Source organism: Fusarium oxysporum, chromosome 3, assembly GCF_000149955.1.
Source record: "Fusarium oxysporum f. sp. lycopersici 4287 chromosome 3, whole genome shotgun sequence".
NCBI lineage: Eukaryota > Fungi > Ascomycota > Sordariomycetes > Hypocreales > Nectriaceae > Fusarium > Fusarium oxysporum.
Window position 1 is genome coordinate 2,888,467 of NC_030988.1, and position 21,200 is coordinate 2,909,666.

The following is a 21,200-nucleotide window of genomic DNA, read 5'->3' on the forward strand; positions in this document are numbered from 1 at the left end:
CAAGTCCACAATAGTGGAGATTGGAAATCAGATCACTGGCTCATCGATTCGTAAATCCACATGGTTGTATTGATGTTTTGGAGATTTTAGTGGGCTTTGAGACTGAAATGGCCCACGATGCATGGTATACCTACCATAAGCCTAACCATTAGGGATCGACATGGAGGGCGTCAGTGGAGTTGTTTCCCGCTAAGCCCCATGCATGTCTGGTTATCTTAGCATGTTAACCTAAGCGGGGCTCCGGACCCCACCATCGCCCCAGCCCATCATGGAACCGCCGTGCTTTATTATTCTCCCTTCTACTCATGCCTTCACCACTCGTTACGCGTTTTTAAATCTCTCTGGCATATTGGATTACTACCGTTTGTCCTAGGACCCTTCGCTTCGATCGCAACCTTCTCAGATTGCTACATGATCGTCCTAACGACGTGACCGAACTTGAACTACCTAGGTTAACCAGCTCGATGCGAGGCGCTCATAGGGACCTATACACTCTGAATTTCGATTGCAGCACCAGAACAGACGTTTACTATATGATACGAGCGAAAGCAATGGACCGTGATGCGGTGGAAAGCTCAAGGTTTCACCAGCTCGAGGCTTCTGTATCAGATACGGCTCGGTTACTAAGCACCGATGCACTTGGTACACAGGACAAGTGCAGAGAAGCCATGAATGGCGATCGTTGGGAGATATATGAAGATTCGAAAGTGTTGTCGTGGTGGCAGAGGCCCTCAGTATGCTCCAACTTCTCGGACGTCTGTTACAACCAAGAGCTAACAGCATATCCAGGTCTACTGGCTGCTTTTCCCTTTCACGGTTTTCACCCTAGCTTTCGGAGGTGTCATGGTGCCTAAATTGAATCTGTGAGCGCTTCCGTTATTATATCTTAACCTAGGACATTGACTGTGAGGCGTAAAGGATCCTCGACCTCGTTTGCAAGCAATACTTGGCGGATCAGAAGTTCCTTGACCCGAACATCACCTTCAATGCTATCCTTCTCGGTAGCGACAACCCACAATGCAAGATACCCGGGGTCCAGAAGAATGCTGCAACCTTCATGCTGGTCATGAATCTCATCACAGGCTTACTGAGTGCCATCGTGACTCCAAAGTTGGGGCATCTATCAGACCGATATGGTAGGACGCGATTGATGGCCCTGGCTTCCTGTGGTGGTTTAGTTGCTGAATTCATAACCATCTTGGTGGCCAGATTTCCTCAAGTTATTGACCACCGGTGGCTAGTACTGGGAAGCGTGTTTGATGGGTTGACCGGCTCTTTTACAGCTGGAAGCATCCTCCACCAGTCATACATTAGCGATTGCACGCCGCCCTCAAAACGTGCAGCGTCTATAGGCTACATGCATGCCTGCCTGTTCACCGGCCTGGCATTCGGCCCTCTTTTGGCCGGATACTTTGCCAAAGGGACTGGCAGCCTCCTGTCCATCTTCTATGTGGTTCTGGGTTGCCACAGTATGTTTGTGATCGTAATTAGGTTCATCGTTCCTGAATCTCTACCCAAGGAGAAGCAGCTGCTTGCTCGGGAGAAGTGGGACAAGGAACAAGAGTTGAGGGCCCAGACCAGGAGGTCTCTGTTATCCACTATCCAGACGACTAACCCATTCGAGCCTCTCAAGGTCCTCAGCCCCACGGGCCCTGGAACTTCGCCTGCCCTCCGCCGAAACCTGGTTGCTCTGGCTCTCAACGATATCATCATTTTTGGAATCTCTCAAGCTGCTGGTGCGGTTATTATTTTGTACAGCGAGTACATGTATGGATGGGGCACCTTTGAGAGTTCTCGATTCGTGTCTGTTTTGTCGCTAGTTCGGGTAGCGGCTCTGATGGGCGTCTTCCCAATCATCAACTATTTTGGGCGTGTTCGTCCAGCTGCTCGGAGACGACGAGATTGTCTCACCCTGCCAGCAGAGAAGCATTATGGAGCAGACAACCTCGACATATGGGTCCTTAGGGCTGCCCTGACGTCAGATATCCTAGGCAGCATTGGATACAGTCTGGCACACTCTGAAAAGGTTTTTTTCCTTAGCGGCATGGTCACAGCAATGGGAGGACTTGGCAGTGCCACTACCCAAGCTACTATAACCAAGCACGTTCCCTCGAATCGCGTAGGGCAGCTTTTGGGTGCGGTTGGCATGCTGCTTGCCCTTTCTAGGATTCTTGGGCCGCTCTTGTTCAACGGTATCTACGCTGCTACAGTCGGAACGTTTCCACAGGCCATCTTTGTCCTACTGGCAAGCTTGTATGGCATTAGCTTCCTCGCGAGTTTTGCAATCCGGCCCCACGGTGAGTTGCTCCTTTTGCCCCTTTTGCCCCGAGGATTCGAATATGCTAACGAGATGTGTAAGTTCATTGGGAGGATGAACAGGAGGAGACAAGGCCACTTAGCCCTGGACAACAGACATACAATGCCAGAACGAACACGCTCCCTATTGATGAGGAGAGAGTCCATGTCCAATAGGTCTACGATAGGGTTTTCAGCCCATAGTCAAAGCCAGCCATTCAAGAACGCTCATGTGCAACGGGCGTAACTTCGTACCCAGCTCGATAACTGCACCGCGATTGACCGTCTCGAAACCTTGAAATACTCGTTAGGAAGCAGTCAGCTACACCCCTCTTGGTTCTTATATCGCTTCTAACTGGACATATGGAGTTTAAGAAGATGAATATTCATGAAAAACACATCCAACAGGAAGGTGCAAGTGAAAACCTGCCAAGTGCCGTGGCATATGCGGTGATCATAGCCCCGAGATACCCTCGTTTGTTCATCTCGATCCACGTAATTCATTTCGTTGTTACTGGTAGCAGCTGCTCTAGGGAGGATATCAGCTTAACAACCTCGTCATAAAAGAAGCGCTGTATCAGCCGTGCCGTGGCCGTGTTCGTTGGCGGCTCCTTTCTCCGGCGGTCACCTTTCTTATCGTCTTTTCTCAGATAATACATGTATCTGGTCGATTAGTGCAAGTTTAATGTATTCGTGCTATGAGTCTTCAAGAAGTGTCACCGCCCCCGAAAGATTTACTGTATCCATAAGCAATCTTAAGATCCTTGAACCGTATATGCCTGTTCAACACCATTAAACAAAGTTGATAGGAACAAGAGGGCACTATCCTTCCACGCCATTTCGTCCACCAATACCAAAAGACGCCATACTTGGGTAGGGCCTAGAGAGCGGCCCACCTTAGCTTGTGGTATCACTCCGCAAGCTTCGTGCCCAAGCACGGGGGGTTCATTGACTGGGAAAAGGGTCTGCTGACAGGGAAAATTGGGGTACCTCAATTTGGCTGCAAAAGCCGCCAAATGAAGGTACCGACTTTCCCTCGGTTAGTAACATAATTCAGACCGGACTAACCCCTCCATCTGCATCTACGGGACAAATGCATCACAACCACAACACCATAATATATCATCAAAATCAGGTATGTTATTCATTCTTTTTCGCAACAACTAAGACATCCTACCTAACTTCAATAGTATCTTTAACTGATATATCATCATCATCTTCTTCTCCTTCTTCTGCTTCTTCTTCTTCTTCAATCTCTTCATCATCTTCACTTTCATCGATATCCAATTCATCATCATCAACAGACAACGCTTTCTGCTTTCCACGCTGTTTTCTCGAAGGTGAGGCTATCAAATCGACTGCATCTTTGACTATATTAATATTATAGTCAAAAGGAAGAAGGAATGGAGGATTCCAGTAAAAAGGGAAGATCTTAGGTATATGTTCTTGCTGTGCATCTCTTGCTTGCTTGGCCAATAGCTTGGATTCTTTCATCTTTCCGTGCATCTCACGGTGAGCACAATATCTTGTAGCTAGAAGCTCTGTAGACTTGATACAAAGCTCGGATTGAGTCTTGATGAAGAATTCACTGACTGTGAATGGCCTCACTTCCTGTGAGGAGGAAGGTTGGGCATTATGTTGTTCAATAGGATGATATTCCTTCAAAGATGACCGTAGTAGCTTCCTTACAGAGAAAAGCCACCGCCGTAGATATACAGCCTCGTCTCTGACCTCCTTGGCATAATAACGACGAAGCTCTGCATCCTGATTTGCCCGTCTATTATGTTGATCCTTTGCGACACGGAGTCTGGCATCATAAACTGTAATTGGCCCGTAATTTGCTATGATAATAGTTCCTTCGTCCCGTTCTGAACGTCGTAGGCTCTTCTCCTTCAAACGGCGCATCTCCTGAGTAGCTGTGATACCGTTCAAGGCAAGGGTTGTGTGTGCTTTTCGCACTTTTTCGTTAACATGTAACACACTTGGGGTCAGAGGCACGCCTGAGGATATTGAACATTCAATACGAAGGGCCACATAATCTTCGTATTGCTTGATTTGCCGTAGATTAAGCTGAGGTGTATTGGTATTGTTCCAGATAACCGTTGGAGGCGTGGAGGGCATCATTGGAATCCCCTCGTTGCGATGAGTATTTTGATGTATATCTCGTGATGATTCGCCAACTTCTTCTTCATTTGAATCATCGCGAAAGTCACTGCTATGGTTGGAAGATAACCCAGGTGTGATATAGCCGGGAAGATCACGTTCAGCAACCTCCAAAGATAGGGATGAAAGAGGGTTGACCATTTTGTTGATAACAACGGAGGGATCAAGAGGATAGATGCCGGATTTTGCCCACGATGAGATGATAGTACTTTTCTTAGTAGCTTTGCGGCGAATCTCCTGTAAATGAAACATAAAGTCAGCTTTATTGAAGTCCGTAGCACCGTCAGCGATTTCCCTAAGTAAGGCTTCCTGATGCCAATGCTTATATGTACTGAATAATCCAACATCTAATGGCTGAAGTATATGTGTCAGATGAGGAGGGAAGGGATATAAGATAATATTTGCATCTAGAGCTTTCTGATAAAGCTCTTTGGTGAAATGACTTTCACATCCATCATAAAGAATAACTCGAAGATCTGATGTATTTTGAGGCCGGGTAAGTCTCTCAAAGTGGTCAAAGAAGTCCTGTGCCGTGATATCGTCGATATAGCCTTTTGGTGTTGTGACTATCGTAGCCTGCTCGTCTAGGTCATTATCCACCCAACGGGAGGGAATCTGTACGCCGGGCATGATGACAAACGGGGCTATGATTCCTCCTGTTGCAGATATTGACTCCACGATAGTCATACTAATAGTCGTATGTGCATCTGTTAACAGAGGGGAGTCGATATCGAGGAAAGTCCATATCATAATACCGTTCATTAGATATCCTATTATAAAGCCGGTCTCGTCGAAATTCCAGACATTATCGAAGTTGATGTCGTTTCCCTTGACAAATTCTGTCCATTTTGCAAACCACTCTTCGACATTGGCTCGGTCTGCCATAGCTTTGCGATTTGCAGCGAGAGTACGGCTCTTTCTCCTATGAAAGACTTCACGATACCGCCTGAGGAAGCGGCGAGCCCAGAACCTTGAGGCATGAGGCTCACGATGTGTAGCCTTAAGCAGGGAATTCGCATACTGACGAAGTGTGCGTTGTTGTATGTGATGCCCCTGTGTTACTCTCCTCCAACACCAAGCGAGTATAGCTTTCTCTTCTTCCTTGCTGAATAACGTCCTGTTGCCGCCGTTATCTCTCACAGGATGATGGCCGTTGATCCTACTGCGAAGTCTCTTATAGTTGACTTTCCATGCTTGTGCAGCGGCTCTCATAGAGGGATAAACGCCCTCTAGATATAATGCCTTTGCTGCGATAGTGCGTTCTTCAATATTATAGTCCGTGAAGCGGGAAATTCGTGGTAAACCAGTCTCAGGATTGATATATATTTGTTGTGCTGACGGAGCAAGCTCTGGGCTTTCAGATGTCATATTCTTTTTATTAATTGAAGTACTATTGCAATAGTTGTAATTGATTTAATATTTGTTGTTGAGGTGGTGATATTAATAGAGGCTGTGGTGTTGCGGTAGATAAATAATTGTAGGCATCATAGGTGTAGGAAACGGGGACATGCATATAAAGAAGCTACAAAAATTTGGCGGGTTTTGCAGCCAAATTGAGGTACCTAAATTTTTTCCCTGTCAGCAGCCCCTTTTCCCTGTCAGTGCACCCCCCGTGCTTTCGTTACTACCTTCGGTATCCGTGCCTCAAGCACGGGGGGCCGATCTCTAGGCCCTACCCAAGTAATTGTAGTTTACCATGTCCTGGAACTGAAGTCTATCCCTTCAATTGTGGAAAGCCTCCAGGAGGGTCACTATGGGGTGACTTCCCACCTAACGTATCTTGCAATGGAAGTCCTCACGGCCTCACAAGCTACGGAGTAAAGACTTTACGTTACTTTTATTCTCTCGCTAATTGCCACACCGAATAGTTACTCACGTATAATTGAAGTATGTGGGGTAATGTCGAGCGCTATACCTAATAAAGGCTCGCCACAATGAAAGGGATAGGGCATCATTTGTTGGTTACATGATTCCTCCGTATACTTCCGTCGTGATCTCCTTCAAACCCTTACAAAGATATCGTCCCAGGTTTTGTATTTTACCCCGTGCCCTATGACTGTCCTGCGAGGCTCATGCGGTTTGCAGCAAGCCAACTTGGTGGTCAATTTCTCCAATTGTTCAGTATCCTAGCTTCAACAGCAGAGGCAAACTCTAGCTGTCAGTGGCGGACGAGGGTTGGTCTTGTGAGTAGTCAAGGGCTATTGGATTGATAACTGGAACCATGATATCTGTCTCCTCGTTATCTTGCTTCGGCTCAAAGGCGTCCTGTTGCGGGCGAACGTCACTGTCGCTTCGAGCGCGTCCATGTTAGTATCCAATTTTAGGGGTCAGATATACAGGCCTACTTCGTCAGCGGTCATATCCTCTGGAAGTTTCACAAAGCCGAGCCATGCGGTTTGTGGCTACGTAAATACCTGGAGGATGGAAACTGCTTAAATATTAGAGGTTTTATGGGAAAATAACCTCTTCATCGTGTAGTGGTGACGGACTACAACAGAGATTATAAGGTGAGTGCGTTAGTAGAAGCGGGAGCAGATGTAGCCATAAAAGATTTCATGGGGCGTCCGCCCGTCGATCTTGCAAGAGACACGAATGAACACATATTCATATTTCTGTTAAAGACTTGGCAAAAATCGGTTGTGGCAGAGCAGTAGAATCAGGATAGGAAATAGAGTTGATGGTCCTCGTAAATCCCAAGAGGAGGAAATTAGAGAGAAAGAATACATGAGCTGGCCCAGCCGTCTTGGCACTGGTTTGCCAGTATCTATATGCTGGTAAAGGGAGCGCGCTTAAATAGGTGCTCGAGCACTTGTTCAGTGCTAGCACGCACGTCTTAGCATGAATAGCGAATCGAGTCTGGTATCAACGTGTTGTTGCCCAAGACAAGATAGAACGAACAAGCTAAAAGACGGCCAGTTCGGGAAAGAAAAATTACGTCCAGGGGAGAAACATAGTATACAGGTGAAGCCGCAAAAATATATCATGGATAACTATCAAAGCTGATCTTCTCTGTGCTGGGCTTTTCCATCGTGCTTCTGGGGCGGGTGCTGATTCAGCTAAAGGCCTTTCCGCCCAGGCCCTTTATCCTGCTACCATCTAGGGCGCGGCAGGGTGCGTCGATCATCATCTTCTCAATCGAATCAACCTTGATCTTGCAGAAGAGCTTTGAGAAAAGATACTGGTCACCAGCATCGTTGAGAAGAGGTAAGGTGCGGTAGCCTTGCTTGAGGTTGCTAAGCTTAGCAGTGTAGGTGGCCACTGCCGGTCTGTCATCGTAGTTCTCGCCATCGTTAGAGAGTTTGACAGACCATCGGACAATGACCAGATCGGGTTGTTTCTTCGTGACTTTGAACTTGAAGTGGCCATCAAACATTGGGTTGAAGCCGTTCTCTCGTACGATATTTGTCCGGAACTTTTGCGGGGGGTCAAGATCTCGAGGCAATGTTGACTCATTCCTCTTCTCCCGTTTATCACTGGCGTGGAAGACCTCGACCTCGACGTACGGGTTCATCGCCTTGTTGGCGGGGAGGCTGGCCGGGCGCATAAGCCGTTGTGCCGAGATGACAGCGCTGGTGAATGAAACAACACTGCGCTCCTTCTTGCCCCCAGGAAGTTCGGGGTTGTATGGGAGCACTTGGATGTCCCGTAGCTCCGCAGGTTTAAGCACGTAGCCCAAGAAGTCCTGGCCACCGTCAAACATGGCGCGGTTGATCTGCATACCCAAGTCGAAGGTCTGCCAGTTGAGCGCAACCATCTGGATTCCGCGGCGCCAGTACAGGAGGGGATCAAAGTTGTTGGAGGTGATTCGGGTGCGATCAGGGTAAACTCGCATCATGTAGCGCAGGTTGTGGAGGTCGACTGCTATCTTCTGTTCCTTGGCGCGAAAGTTCTTGGCAAAGCTCGACTCCATGGAGAAGATGTGGTTATATTGCTTCGCCTCGGCAGTGTCAAAGCCAACATAATTGACACCAAAACAGTAGACGCCAAGATCACCAAGCTCTTTAACAATCTTGGTAGACGTCTTTCGTGAGTTTCGCTCCCCGCCGCTGTCATTGTCGCTGGCGCTTCTACTCGCTCTATCTTGCACCCCGCCTTGAGTAATTGTGTTGACACGAGTCTTTCTCACCGGTCGACGACAAGAAGGGCTAGGGCTACGCATGAGGCTCTGAGGAAGCGACTGCGAAGGCATCAACATGGCGGCATCAGTCACGGAACGAGTCAGTGGTGAGTTGAGGCTGTTGCCTCGTCGGCGGCCGTGAAAATTGCTGGCAGGAGGCTCCTGCTTGATCTGCGGCTTCTTGACCTTGATGAGGACGCGTTCCATGAGCTCAGAGGGTGAAGGCAGCTTGTCATAGGAGTCTTCCAACGTCTCGGTGACCAGTCGAGAGCCGAAGGCCTCCTTCATAATGTTGACCATGATGGCTTGCTGATTAGGGTTGCAATGAACCTCGAGGGAGATCCAAAGAGGGAACCTCGACTTAACAAAGGCGTACTTATTGATCGTGGCTATGACCTCCCGGAAACTAATCGAGGTCGTAAGGCTGCGACCGTGGTTGACCTCGGGCTGCCCAGAGTTGCCATCCCAGCAGTCAATCTCGACACAGCGGCAGCCTCGTATAAGAACCTAGATGTAGCCCTCGACGCTGGACTGACCGGCTACCTGTCGACAAGGAGGTAGGTGTTGTGGGAGCTAGAGATGATATATTCGTTCATGGGGCGGTCAAGAGTGTAGTTTTGAGGCTCCGGTATAATCGCTGAGTTTGTCTCAGATGTCAGGTACCTCACAAAGGCGGCTTCGGACATGACCAGCATGTCATAAGCCGCATCGGAGGTCTCGACTGCATCAGGTCGGCATCGGCGGCTGAGGTAGGCAAATTGCTTCCCCCACATAGAAAGGTTAGAATCAACGTCCTCGCCTTGGATATCGCGGAGGAAAGCTAGAAACTCTGGAAAGGTCATACCAATCTCAGGTTTAGCGGCAATGCTGCGAATGATTCGCTGAACATCGTGCCTCTCCTTCATCAGGCGGATGAAACCCCTGAACTCGGTAAAGTTGAGCTTCTCACGTCGTCGGACATCGGATAGGCGGAAGTTGGTCGGCAGGGTCCACTGGGAGGTGTAAATATGAAGGCAGTGTTGCGAATAATATAAACAATACGTATATTGGCAATATGGAAGCCTCGCAATATTATTGTATTGCCAAGTGGTGCATATTGTATTAGGCCATATAACATTGGCCTATATTGTATTGTATTGCCAAGAACCCAATATATTGCCAGTATGACAATACATCCCATATATTGCACGTGATCTGGGTTATTCTACTGCGGCAGCTAAAGTACATCACCTTGAAGCTCTCGTATCCCAAACCATGACTTCAGGCACTCCAGAGCTTCAACTACATCACTACCAAGCCGATTTCGACGATCTGTAATGGTTATCTTGGCCCCGGAGAAGAGTCGTTCGGGCTCAGCAGACATTGCGGGAATTGACAGTATGTCCACCGCCATTTTACTCAAGTTTGGGTAGTTTTTCTGCTGTGTCTCCTCTAGCCACCATGCAAGGGCGCTTGTGAACCCGTAAACCCGTTCAGAGTTGCAATATCGTTCATATTCATCCGTGACGAGCGACGGCTGCAGGTGCTTGTTCCTCCAGTTCAAGAACACGTTCGTGGTCGTCGATGGGACCTCGCAGAGAGGAAGAGGTGATTCCACGGGTTTATAGTCATTCCACAGCGTCTCCATCAACTTCTTTGACGACTCAACCCACTCCTTTTTCCAGTTCTCCTGTATGTAGTGCCATTTATGCGAAGGGTGGAGCACGATAGCGGCAACGTAGGCAGGCGATTCATCAGTGAGCCGGTAGTACTTGTCCAACTTGGCCCAGCCAGAGTTATACATGGGCGCCATTATCGGATCGTCAATATATGCCTCCTTCCCTGCTTCGAATTGTGCCAAAACGAAATCCATAGCCAAGAGGACGTTATCGAGTGTTGCAAACGATGACTCGAGAGCCTTGGTCGTCATCTTCAGCTTCTCTAAGAAGGACTTGATTTTCTCCAAGATGATCCAGTCCTCTGAAGAGAGCTCGTCTCCAGCGCAATCTAATTCCATCTATTTGTTGAAATAGCCGTCAATCGCATCTCTGAGGTTCAGGGCCACTCGCAGCATGTTATACCACGAACTCCATCTTGTGTCGTTGTCCCGTGCGAGCTTACGGTTATGGCTAATAGTAAGAAACTTTTGGCTGCGCTGGACACTTCGTTGGATGAAAACGACGAAGTTGTGAATCTTGCCAAGAGGCCCCTTTTCCCGCCACGCTTCAATATGTTTTAGTGTCACATTATGCACACCAGGATCGTCGAGTTCGAGCTTCTCATTATCGGTGACGAAGAGGAAGGCTTTGGCGGCGAGGTTGATAATATGGCCTTGGCAGCGGAGTCGGTGCACTTTGGGATCGTATTGGATGTCATATCGGCGTAGGAGGCCTGTGGGATGTTAGGGCCGCCAGTCAGGAGAAATAGTGAGTTGTACTGACCAAGCGAAAGGGATCTCATCATGGTGTCGTTATTGCCAGCGTTGTCCATCACGAAATATCCAAGCTTGGAAGCAAAGCCCCATTCGTCAACCACCTTCAAAATGGCCACAGCGAGATGAGAACCGTCGTGCTCACTATCGATGTCTTTCAACGCCAAAACATGGTGTTCCAGCTGACCGTCTTCCGTGACATAGTGTGCGACTACGCCTAAGATGGCCAAAGAATTGGGAGAAGTCCAAAGGTCGCAGCTGATGTGAATTCTTGACTTTGCCGACTGTATGCGCTGCTTGACCCTCTCTTTCTGGCATTCATACTGGCGCATAATCCATGTCTTGACGGTATCATGCGTATCCGGAAGCCAAGTCTCGATATCGTTATTAATGTAGGCCAAGAGTGCTCGGAACTCTGGGCATTCCACGAGCCGAAATGGGAGAGAGCAGGCCGTGATAAACCTCACGTATAACGCCTCGAGCTGGTCGGGTTCGATCGAGTCTCCGGGTTGATCGTTGAGCCGACGACGTTTGTGGGGATTTTCCTCTGCCACAGCACGAGCTCGTTCGAGAATCGTTCGTATCGTTGTAACTTTCGTTGTTCGCGGGGCTCCTTTTGGCAGGCCGTGACCGCCAGGAGGAGGGTCCATGAGATGTTTTGCAGGAGCTGCAGAACCCCCTGAAGAGGCATAGGTTTTGTCGCAATGTTTGCAGCGCCACTCTTCCTTTCCAGTCCGCTGATTGTAGTATCTCGTCTCTACCTCCTCGTCTGGCATATGAGAGAAGACCCATGATTTTCGCAAAAAAAAAAAAAAAAAAAAAAAAAAAAAAAAAAAAAAAAAAAAAAAAAAAGAAAAAAAGAAAAAAAGAAATGGGGGTAGCAGAGGCGAAGATGGCCCAACCCAACATGGTCTGCACTCCCTCACGCGTTTCTTTCATGCGTGATCGCGTGTTAGGTCTAATTGTCAACAAAGAAGTGCGTGGAAGTGAACGATGGCCAATAAAATGCCAGCTATCCCCGCATCTTATATAGGGTAAGGCCGAGTTCTGCAGCTTTCACGGGGCTAATTCACCCAAGAATTGACAGCCCAATATAGATAATATATTGCCAATATGGACATCCTCATATTATATTGTCACAATATCGTAGACTTCATATCATATTATCACAATATCAGAAAAGGCATATTATATGGTATGTATTGCAATATACTACTTTATTGCCATATTATTCGCAACACTGCTGTGAAACACGATAGTCAGTCAGAGGATCATGATCAAAGACAACCAAACTCACAGGTACAGAACATGTTGAGCTCAAATGCGGGGCAGCGCTGGGCCTTTTACTTGAACAAATTCGATGGAACAAAGGTGAAGGTTAAGCTACCAGCCCAGACGTGAGGAGATGGCAAATATCAGTCGTGGAGTGGCAAGATTGCATGTCCTACCAGCGTGGTCCAATCTCATTACACACACGTGGTACAAATGCGGAGCACAGTTGCTCCGTACCTGGGATGATTCTGAAAATCTGGGGAAACAACTGCACTCCAACATCGACTGAGTTTAAGGGGGGACAGCTGCTAGCCTGAACAGGAGCGGCATAAGAGCATCCGTGGCTGGATTGGGACTAGGCAGCTGCTTATAGCCTCGGTTACGATCTGCATCATGGGCTCTCTCCACTTACCCGAGAGCAGTAAGTTGTACATGCAGTGCAAATTCCGATCTTTTCGACAATGAGTTTTCCTGGTCAGATCATATATCAAGATTGAAAGCGCGCTACACTATTGAAACAAAAAGGCCGGTTACCAGAATCCCCAGAAATTCTTACGTCCAAGACATCTCATCAATCCTCAAGCTACAGACACGATTGGCCAAATGAAGCAAAAAGTGATAGTATGGATGACTTTCAGCTCGGCCTTTGGTCTCAGAAATAAAGACAAAGATCAGAGCAACTTGGATGCGATCCCATATAGTAGAAAATACTATATGTCTTCCAACCAATTTCCTTCCTGGCAACAGGCCAAGAAAATTGGTTCAGTAGGCCGACAGCGTTGACAGCAAGGTTGGAAAAGGCCATTCCCTTGGCGCGCATCTCGAAAGAAAGAACTTCAACAGGGTGAAGAGTCTGGAGGGGCATAATATCAAACGAGAAGATGGCTCCAAAGATGAAAACCATTGATAAAGCGGCTTTGGATACTGTAGCGTTGGAGTAGACTGCCTTTCCATCCCCATCAGTACCCACATAGGACTTGGCGAATTCGGACGAGGCAATGGTCATTCCCGGCCAGACAACGGTACGTGCAGAGAAGGAGAACAAGAGAAGAGGACTATGTCCGATCTTGTCGACGAGGCAAGCGTCGAGAATGGCCCAGATGAATTGTTGGTAACAGTTGAGCAGTGTGATGTTGGCCTGCTCGATCGTTCCAGTGTAACCAGCCGTCTCGAGGTCTGCATCGAGAAAGTAGGAAAGCACGGCATTGCCTACCAATTGACTGAGAATTGAGATGGCCAAGTTGCACGAAAGACGGTAGACAGCAGGCCTATCGCGAAAGAGAGCGTGGTACAAGAGATATAAAGAGAATTTCTTTTATATCACTTATATTTTTCTTTGAAAAACTATAAATCTTCTTTTTAATATCTTTATATCGTTGACATATATATTTACCGCAGTAGTATTTCCTCAACAGGTTTATCTAAGTCCATAGCCTCGCCAAACATTAACCCATCGACATAACACCAGCTAACAAGAGTCCATGTCTGCACTAAAGGAGATCTCATCTCTTCATCAGCTGTTAATGGGTCAGGCCGCAGTAAAAGCGGTATTCGACAGCCCGGAACTATGAACACAACATCTCCTTCCATGCTAGGTTCTGGTCCAATACCAAAGAAACCTCGGCTGGTGGCGAATGCCTTCATTGTGTCTATACGGGGCCTGATTATGCGGTGGTACATATTGGACTCAATTTTCTGAAGATCTTTTTGTCGCGAGCTCGACTGTACCTACTGGAGCCACTCATCAAAATGCCGACGGTGTTCATCCCATCCTGGCATACCGACTCTCAGTGGGTTGTCGTCGATATCGAGACCCATAATCAGAGACTCAGCTAATCCGTCCATCCACGCTTCCCTGGAAAGGTCGCCTGTTAATCGTGATCTAAGGGCCAACACAGAGTTAATTGCTGCTCGCTGCTGCTCTACAATGCAAGAAGCGAACGGAGGGCAGATAACGTCTATTTTGTCGATGAGCTTGACTTGAAGTCGAAGCCGACGTGGAGATTCAGTATCGATCTTTGGTGATGTGTTCAAGCGTCCGCCTGCATCCCAGCCTGCGCTATTACAAAGAACAAGTGGCTCATCGTAGGCATGGCATCGAAGATCTGGGGCCCAAGTCGGTATGCTGGAATGTTGCCGCATATATCCCATCCAGGAAAGGGTTAGAAGATCAAGGGAGTCTCCATTACAAAGGAGTGCTTCGGCTGTTTCCACGAAGACTTGCTCTTCAGTGATTCTGTAATTCGCTTTCGGTACTGGTCGGCTATCTGCAATACCGTGAAAAGCAAAGACTTTGTCACAGGTCCTTGTGGCCTGGCAATGATATGCCGCCTGAAGAAGAGTCTCGTAGCATACTCCACTTTCACCCTCATGAACCTTCTTCTGGTATTCTTCTCGTATACTAAGCATCCTGGTCACACACCAGAACCCAAGGATGGCTGGATGATCGTACGAATAGCGGCCCAAGCCAATAAATGAGTTCCAAATAGCAGAAACACCATCTGAAAAGCGGCCTAGACTTACGCAGTCCTCACCACAAACCACCTGGATGTTCCTCCCGGAAGCAATTTCCTGAATAACCCACACCCTTTGGAACCACGGGCGTTGGAGGAGAAGAAGCATGTTCTCCAGGCCAAACTGATCACTTTCCTGCCGATAGGTTCCTGAGACCTTGCGGTATAAGCTCTGGAATTTATCATAATAAGAGCTTAATCTGACCAAAGGTTCTGGTCTAGTCTCGAAGTCCTTTTCTTCTCGTTTCATGAAACGGAATGCATTTTTAGCAATATTATCACTGTTGCCCAGCCAAACCAAGACTTCCGTAGAGCGAGAGTAAATCTTTCCCATGAGGGGAACCTGGAATTCCTTCTCTGTTGTGTCTTCCTGGTTGATGCAAATGGCATCGATCCATACAGTGAACTTTGAGGATTTCTTCTTTAAAGAGTTGAAAAGATCGAGCAGCGTCTGGCTAAGAGGGAGGGAGTCGCCATTTTGGAACTTAATCCTCGCTATGTCTGTTGAATTGTCCCAGCAGTAGGAAATAGCGGTGTATTCTGGGGGGTTTTCTAGAGGCACGACCCTGAAGTTGCAGATAGGTTCAGAATGCTCTCCGTTTAGGCTGACGTCCAAAATCCGGAAAGAATTCCTTAAGAGAGGGGGGTACGTAATATTCATATTGATTTAGATTATAAAGGCAGAGCCATAAGGATATAGCCAGAAATTGAAAGAGCGGGAAAGGGTTTGTGGGGCAAAAGCGAAGGTAGTCTTAGCCTATTTTGGAACTCTGAGAGTGGAGTGTCTAAATATGATAGTGCTAACTGTTGGCGTAAGTTGTTCTGTGGGGCATGGCGTGAGTAGGCCTGAAACGGCGACGGACGAGCTTGTTCCGCGGCTCACAAATGCCCACGTCCCGGATCGAAATTCGGAAACTACAATCACGTGCCAAAAGTCTGGAATCACCCTGATCCTACCCCGCTTTCAACACAGCGTAATAGAACAAACATCAACACCAGCGAGAACGAAATTTTTGAAAACAACAGCTATTTACAGCGCCGCAACACCGTCCGGACAGGTTAATTGGATAGCCCAGTGTCGGCCGCATTGCCCAGTGCGACTCAGACATCATGGCGACCCCGTGGCCCCAGGACGAAATTTGGCCCACTGATTACCGAGAGCACGCCACAAATTTGAGCAAATATCTTCAAAAGGCACTGTCAGCCATCGACAATGGAGATGGTCTGCCTGTCGCATCCCGTGGAGTTCGAGTTGCACTTATTGGAGCTCTCACCCTCATCGTCAAAATGCAGAGCACACCCGATCTTGGTCATGTTTACGAAGCCGTGAAAAACGGCCAAGCCGAAATAAAAACCGCAGCCGAAAATTTAGCGCAACACATCAACAGCCTCAAAAATGATCTCAACGAAACAAACACCCAAGCTCAACAAACCATGGAAGAAGTCCAGCGCAGTTCGGAGATTACGACAGACGCAAAAGCGGCTGCAAAGGAGGCCACAGAGATCGGTAAAGCAACGATGAAAATGATCAGAGACATGAAGCTCGTAAGCCAGCAGAACCAAGCCAACGCCATGCCTACCTACGCCAACGTGCTGGCGAGGGGAGGGCTAGCGGCAAGCATGCATAACCCACAGAACCAGAAAGCGTCACCTGTTCAGACCCTGCGTGAGATTATTATCAACATCAGAGACCCTGTCACTATAGCCAACATCAGAATGATGAGCCCACGCAGCCTGAAGTCACATGTAGACCTCGCAATTGAGCAGAGCAGCAACGAACACATAGAGAACATCAAGGTAGTATCCTCCAATCAGCTTAAGAGCGGTGACCTGAGCATCAAGACGGCCACTACAGCGGACATGGTGGCGCTTAGACAGTTTGCAGAAGACTGGGAACAAAGGATCGGAAACGGCGCCACAGTACGCATTCCGACGTACGGTGTCTTAGTGCATGGCGTACGCACTAGTTCGATGAACATGGACAATTTTGAACTCATCAGAGATGGGATACTTCAGGATAACAACCCCTTTATACCAAATGCAGAGATCAAGTACATAGGCTGGCTGACGAGATCTTCGTCTACCAAATCAGCATCTTCGGTCGTGGTTGAGTTCACGAGACCAGAAGACGCAAATAAAGTCATCGATGAGGGCCTCATCTGGCAAGGCGAGGTGTTCCAATGCGAGCTCTATGACAGACAGTGCCGTGTGAGACAATGCTCCAGTGTCACAAATACGGCCACATAGGAACCCAGTGCAAAGCAACAATAACATGCGGCTACTGCGCGCAAGATCATGCCACCAAGGATTGCCCAACCAAGAGCGACAGGGACGCCCCGCGAAAATGCGCGGCCTGCAACGGCCCACACGAAGCCTGGAACAACCGATGCCCTACCAGGAAACAGGAGGAGAACAAGGCCAAAGCAGCCTCTAAATCGAGACCCAGGTACCACTTAGAACTAGAAAGCTTTGTCGCTAGGACCACGACCGGAATTAGAACAAGGGATCGGCAAAATGAATCAAGCCCGATCGCCAGGACAGGACGACCCACCTTGGAACCAGGCCGGCCACGGGACGCCAACTCGTCCCGGAGTAGATCGCCGACGAAGAAACAACAGAAGAGAGCGAATTGCAGCAACAACCAGGTAACACCCGATGATCCCAGAAACGAGATCGTCGTGAACATAGGGAGCCAGCGACCTAGACGAACATTAGCTCCTTCCAGGAGAGTATTGGAAACACTAGACGCCAACAGACAGATCACACATCACAGCCAACATATGGAGGTTGACGATCAAGAATGCTAATAGGAAACACTCTTACAATACTACAGTACAACGTTAGAAAATCAAAGGACACAGTCATGGCCACGCTCTTGCGAGATCCCAATATAGGGCGATACGACATCCTCGCCATCCAGGAGCCATGGAAGAACCCATTTGACACGACAACTCACCATCCAGCCAAAGACCAGTTTCACCTATGCTACCCAGACAAGGATCAAAACTTCCCAGCTAGGGTCTGCTTTTTTATCAATAAGAGGCTCGATCACTCCAGGTGGCACTTTAGAGAGGTAAGCAGAGATCTCTGCTCGTTGAACCTAGTACTCGGAACAGAAGAAGAGCAACAGAGTGTGATACACAACGTCTATAACCCAACAAAAACTGTAACCGAGAGAGGAAGCACGCTTTCACTCCTGGAGCTGGTCATAGAACGATCGTCCCATCATGAACAAATCATTGTTGGCGGCTTCAACCTCCACCACGAGCTACCGGTATGGGGAGGTGATCGGGTCCAGCGAGCAGACCCTGATGCCGCTGAGCTCACCACAATCATGGAAGGCTACTGTCTCACGAGCAACCTTGCTCCAGGAACTATCACATATGAAGAGCGTGACGGAAGAACGACCATAGACTTTTGCCTCACGACGGTAGGCCTTGTGGATAGACTGATTTAGTGCGAAATTGAAACAGACATGGACCATGACTCTGACCACCTACCTATCACCACCTCATTAGACCTAAACACTGTCAAAATGATAGCTAAGCCCCAGCGAAATTGGAAAGCGTTAGACGAAAAGACATTCACTCGCGTGCTGCAACGGGAGCTTCCGCCGCAACGAAGATCAAGAAAGACAGGTTTGGACAGACATGTGGAAGAAGTAATGGCAGCCATAACGGCAGCTGTCGATGAAGCAGTACCGAAGACGGCTCCGTCACCGACATCGAAGCCAGGGTGGAACGAAGAATGCGCTGCAGCCTTGGCAGAATCAAAACGGCTCCGTCGGCGACACAGCCTGTATCGTACCGAAGAGACATGGGAAGCATACTGTGCGGCGCGAAATGGCAAAGGTAGAGTTATCAAGAAAGCACTTAAACAGAAGCACCAGGAGAAGGTAGAAGAAGCTGCCCAATCCCCGGCAACCCTCTGGCGGTTAGCAAAATGGGCCCGAAACAGACACAGTCAAACACCGAACGTGACACCCGCGCTAGTCGACCCAGCTACAAAGCAGCAAGCAATAACCCCTAGCGAAAAAGCAGACCTTCTCAGAAAGACCTTCTTTCCGGTGCCACCTGACACTGATATCGAAGACATAGAGAATGCCAACTACCCTGCTCCCACAGCCATGCCACCGATAACAACGAGGGAAATAGAGGAGGCCATTGAGGAGGCAGCCCCGCTCAAGGCTCCAGGACCGGACGGCATCACGAACAAAGCACTCCAAATCGCCTCTCCCTGGATCAAGCACTATCTCACCAAGATCTTCAATCAGTCCCTCACCCTTGGCTACTATGCGGAACACTTTCGACAATCGACAACGGTGGTCCTCAGGAAGCCAGGGAAAGACAATTATACGGTACCAAAGGCCTACAGTCCGATCGCTCTATTAAATACTACAGGAAAGATCATGGAAGCGGTCATAGCAAAGAGGCTGAGTTATCTCGCCGAGGCTCATAACCTGCTGCCTGATACCCACATGGGTGGAAGAAAGCTGCGATCCGCTGAGCACGCCCTCCACCTTATCATCGACAAGATATATGACGCCTGGAACACCGGGTCAGGCAAAGTGGCAAGTCTACTGCTTCTGGATGTATCAGGGGCGTTTGACAACATTTCACATGCACGCCTACTACACAATCTGCGGAAGAGAAAGATAGATGAAAGAACAGTGAAGTGGATCGGAAGCTTCCTGTGCCCAAGATCCACAACGCTATCAATCGATGGCTTCACATCTGAACCCTACAAATTAGAGACAGGAGAGCCACAAGGATCGAATCTGTCACCGATCCTCTACCTCTTCTACAACGCAGATCTAATCGAAAAGTGCGGAGAATTAGACGACACGGCCACAACCGGCTTTATAGATGATGTGGCTATACTTACCTGGGCAGACTCCACGAAAGAGACATGCAAGAAACTCCAAGAGGCACTCCATATCGCAGAGCAGTGGGCGGCCACTCATGCGTCTATCTTCGCGCCAGACAAATTCCAGCTTACTCACTTCACACGGACGAGAACAAGAATAGACGTCGAGGAGCCTCTGCAAACAAGATGGGGCACGATCGAACCAAAGAAAACATGCAAATACCTGGGTCTCATCATGGACTCCACCCTCACCTGGAAACAGCACATAGATGAAATACAACGCAAGGTCACCAAGACAGTCAACGCCCTTAGCAGCCTCGGTGGTTCGACTTGGGGAGTGACAATGAAAGAGATGAGGAAGATATACAAAGGAGTGGCTGTGCCGCAGATGATGTACGCCTGTTCTGCCTGGTCGAATGCAAACTGGAGAACCAGGGACAAGCCATACACAGAGCGAACATTGAGCAAGCTTCAAAGCCTACAGGCCAGAGCTTCTAGGGTGATTAGTGGAGCGTACAAAGCAGCATCGATACCTGCCCTTGACGTGGAAACATACCTTCTACCAGTCGAACAGCAGATCTTCAAGCATAACGTCGACACTCTGGGAAGAGTCGGCCCAGCTGAACGCCAACATACAGAAGAGGAGGCGAGAAGAAACAAGAAGAAAAGCCCGAGACGAGCTATTGAACAAGCCATAAGAGACCGCCAAGGGCCGGATATCCGGAGACAAGAGCACATCGTGCCTTACATTGTACCTCCATGGTGGCAGGGGCCACAGATGTTCATCGAAACAAACACAGAGGAGGCGCAAATCAAACACGAACAGATCATACAAGACGAGCCGGACGCCATACACATCTACACAGACGGTAGCGGCATCGGTGGTCATATCGGTGCTGCCGCAGTCTGCACCACCACCCAAGAAACAAAGAGTGCTTACATGGGAGACGACACGACTTCCACCGTCTACGCCGGTGAACTCCAAGGCATCAGCCTGGCCCTCCAGATCGCACAGGAAGACAGGTCCAGAGGCAACAGTAGAAGCAAGGTCTTGATTTACACCAACAACCAGGCCGCCATCCGATCGACCGCAAAGCCCAAGGGTAAGTCGGGGGCATACCTGCTCAGAAGCATCGCAAAACAGATCGACGAACTCCAATTACAAGGTCTAAACACCGAGATCAGATGGGTCCCAGCGCACATTGGGATCCAAGGTAACGAAGAAGCGGATCGAGCGGCAAAGGAAGCAACAGGTTGGAGAGAAGGCGACCTCACGGGACCAAAAGCAGCAGAACCGCAGCAGCTATACCCACTCCGATCGACCATGAAGACATGGTCTCACAAAGAGACTACCACGTCGTGGGAAAGAGGCTGGATATCCGAAACACGCGGCCGAGCATCTTTCAGGCACACGCCCAAACCCTCACGCAAGGTCTTGGACTTGCATGACGGGCTCAGCAAGAAGCACAGCGCGCTGCTCACGCAGCTGCGGACGGAGAAGATAGGACTTAAGGATTTCCTCTATAATCGAAAGGTACCAGGCATCTCCAGCAACAGATGCCCC

General features: G+C 48.7%; 5 protein-coding genes across 5 annotated transcripts; 2 read left to right on the plus strand and 3 right to left on the minus strand.

Moving 5' to 3' along the window:
* The first annotated feature begins 315 nt into the window (after positions 1-315).
* FOXG_06597 (uncharacterized protein) lies at positions 316-2,696 on the plus strand. Its single transcript, XM_018385292.1, has 4 exons — positions 316-734; positions 790-863; positions 919-2,297; positions 2,360-2,696. Exons 1-4 carry the CDS (start codon positions 465-467, stop codon positions 2,470-2,472), a joined length of 1,836 nt encoding a protein of 611 aa, XP_018242573.1. The 5' UTR covers positions 316-464; the 3' UTR covers positions 2,473-2,696.
* Positions 2,697-7,510: 4,814 nt separating this feature from the next.
* On the minus strand, positions 7,511-8,875 carry FOXG_06598 (phosphatidylinositol phospholipase C, gamma-1; the record flags this gene model as incomplete). The annotated part of the gene is made up of 1 exon (XM_018385293.1): positions 7,511-8,875. One exon carries the CDS (start codon positions 8,873-8,875, stop codon positions 7,511-7,513), a length of 1,365 nt encoding a protein of 454 aa, XP_018242574.1.
* Positions 8,876-12,696: 3,821 nt separating this feature from the next.
* On the minus strand, positions 12,697-13,901 carry FOXG_06599 (uncharacterized protein; the record flags this gene model as incomplete). The annotated part of the gene is made up of 2 exons (XM_018385294.1): positions 12,697-13,525; positions 13,651-13,901. 2 exons carry the CDS (start codon positions 13,899-13,901, stop codon positions 12,910-12,912), a joined length of 867 nt encoding a protein of 288 aa, XP_018242575.1. The 3' UTR covers positions 12,697-12,909.
* An 84-nt stretch (positions 13,902-13,985) lies between these two features.
* Positions 13,986-15,431, minus strand: FOXG_06600 (uncharacterized protein; the record flags this gene model as incomplete). The annotated part of the gene is made up of 1 exon (XM_018385295.1): positions 13,986-15,431. The coding sequence occupies one exon, from the start codon at positions 15,429-15,431 to the stop codon at positions 13,986-13,988; it is 1,446 nt and encodes a 481-aa protein (XP_018242576.1).
* Positions 15,432-15,880: 449 nt separating this feature from the next.
* On the plus strand, positions 15,881-18,227 carry FOXG_06601 (uncharacterized protein; the record flags this gene model as incomplete). Its single annotated transcript, XM_018385296.1, has 3 exons — positions 15,881-16,942; positions 16,996-17,556; positions 17,604-18,227. 3 exons carry the CDS (start codon positions 15,881-15,883, stop codon positions 18,225-18,227), a joined length of 2,247 nt encoding a protein of 748 aa, XP_018242577.1.
* Positions 18,228-21,200: the final 2,973 nt, after the last annotated feature.

Bases quoted from the DNA above. Each gene is read 5' to 3' on its own strand.
- FOXG_06597 (XM_018385292.1), top strand. From the start codon at position 465: ATGCGAGGCGCTCATAGGGACCTATACACTCTGAATTTCGATTGCAGC. The intron at 735-789 runs GTATGCTCCAAC...CAGCATATCCAG, and splicing joins CGTGGTGGCAGAGGCCCTCA to GTCTACTGGCTGCTTTTCCC. The intron at 2,298-2,359 runs GTGAGTTGCTCC...GAGATGTGTAAG, and splicing joins TTTTGCAATCCGGCCCCACG to TTCATTGGGAGGATGAACAG.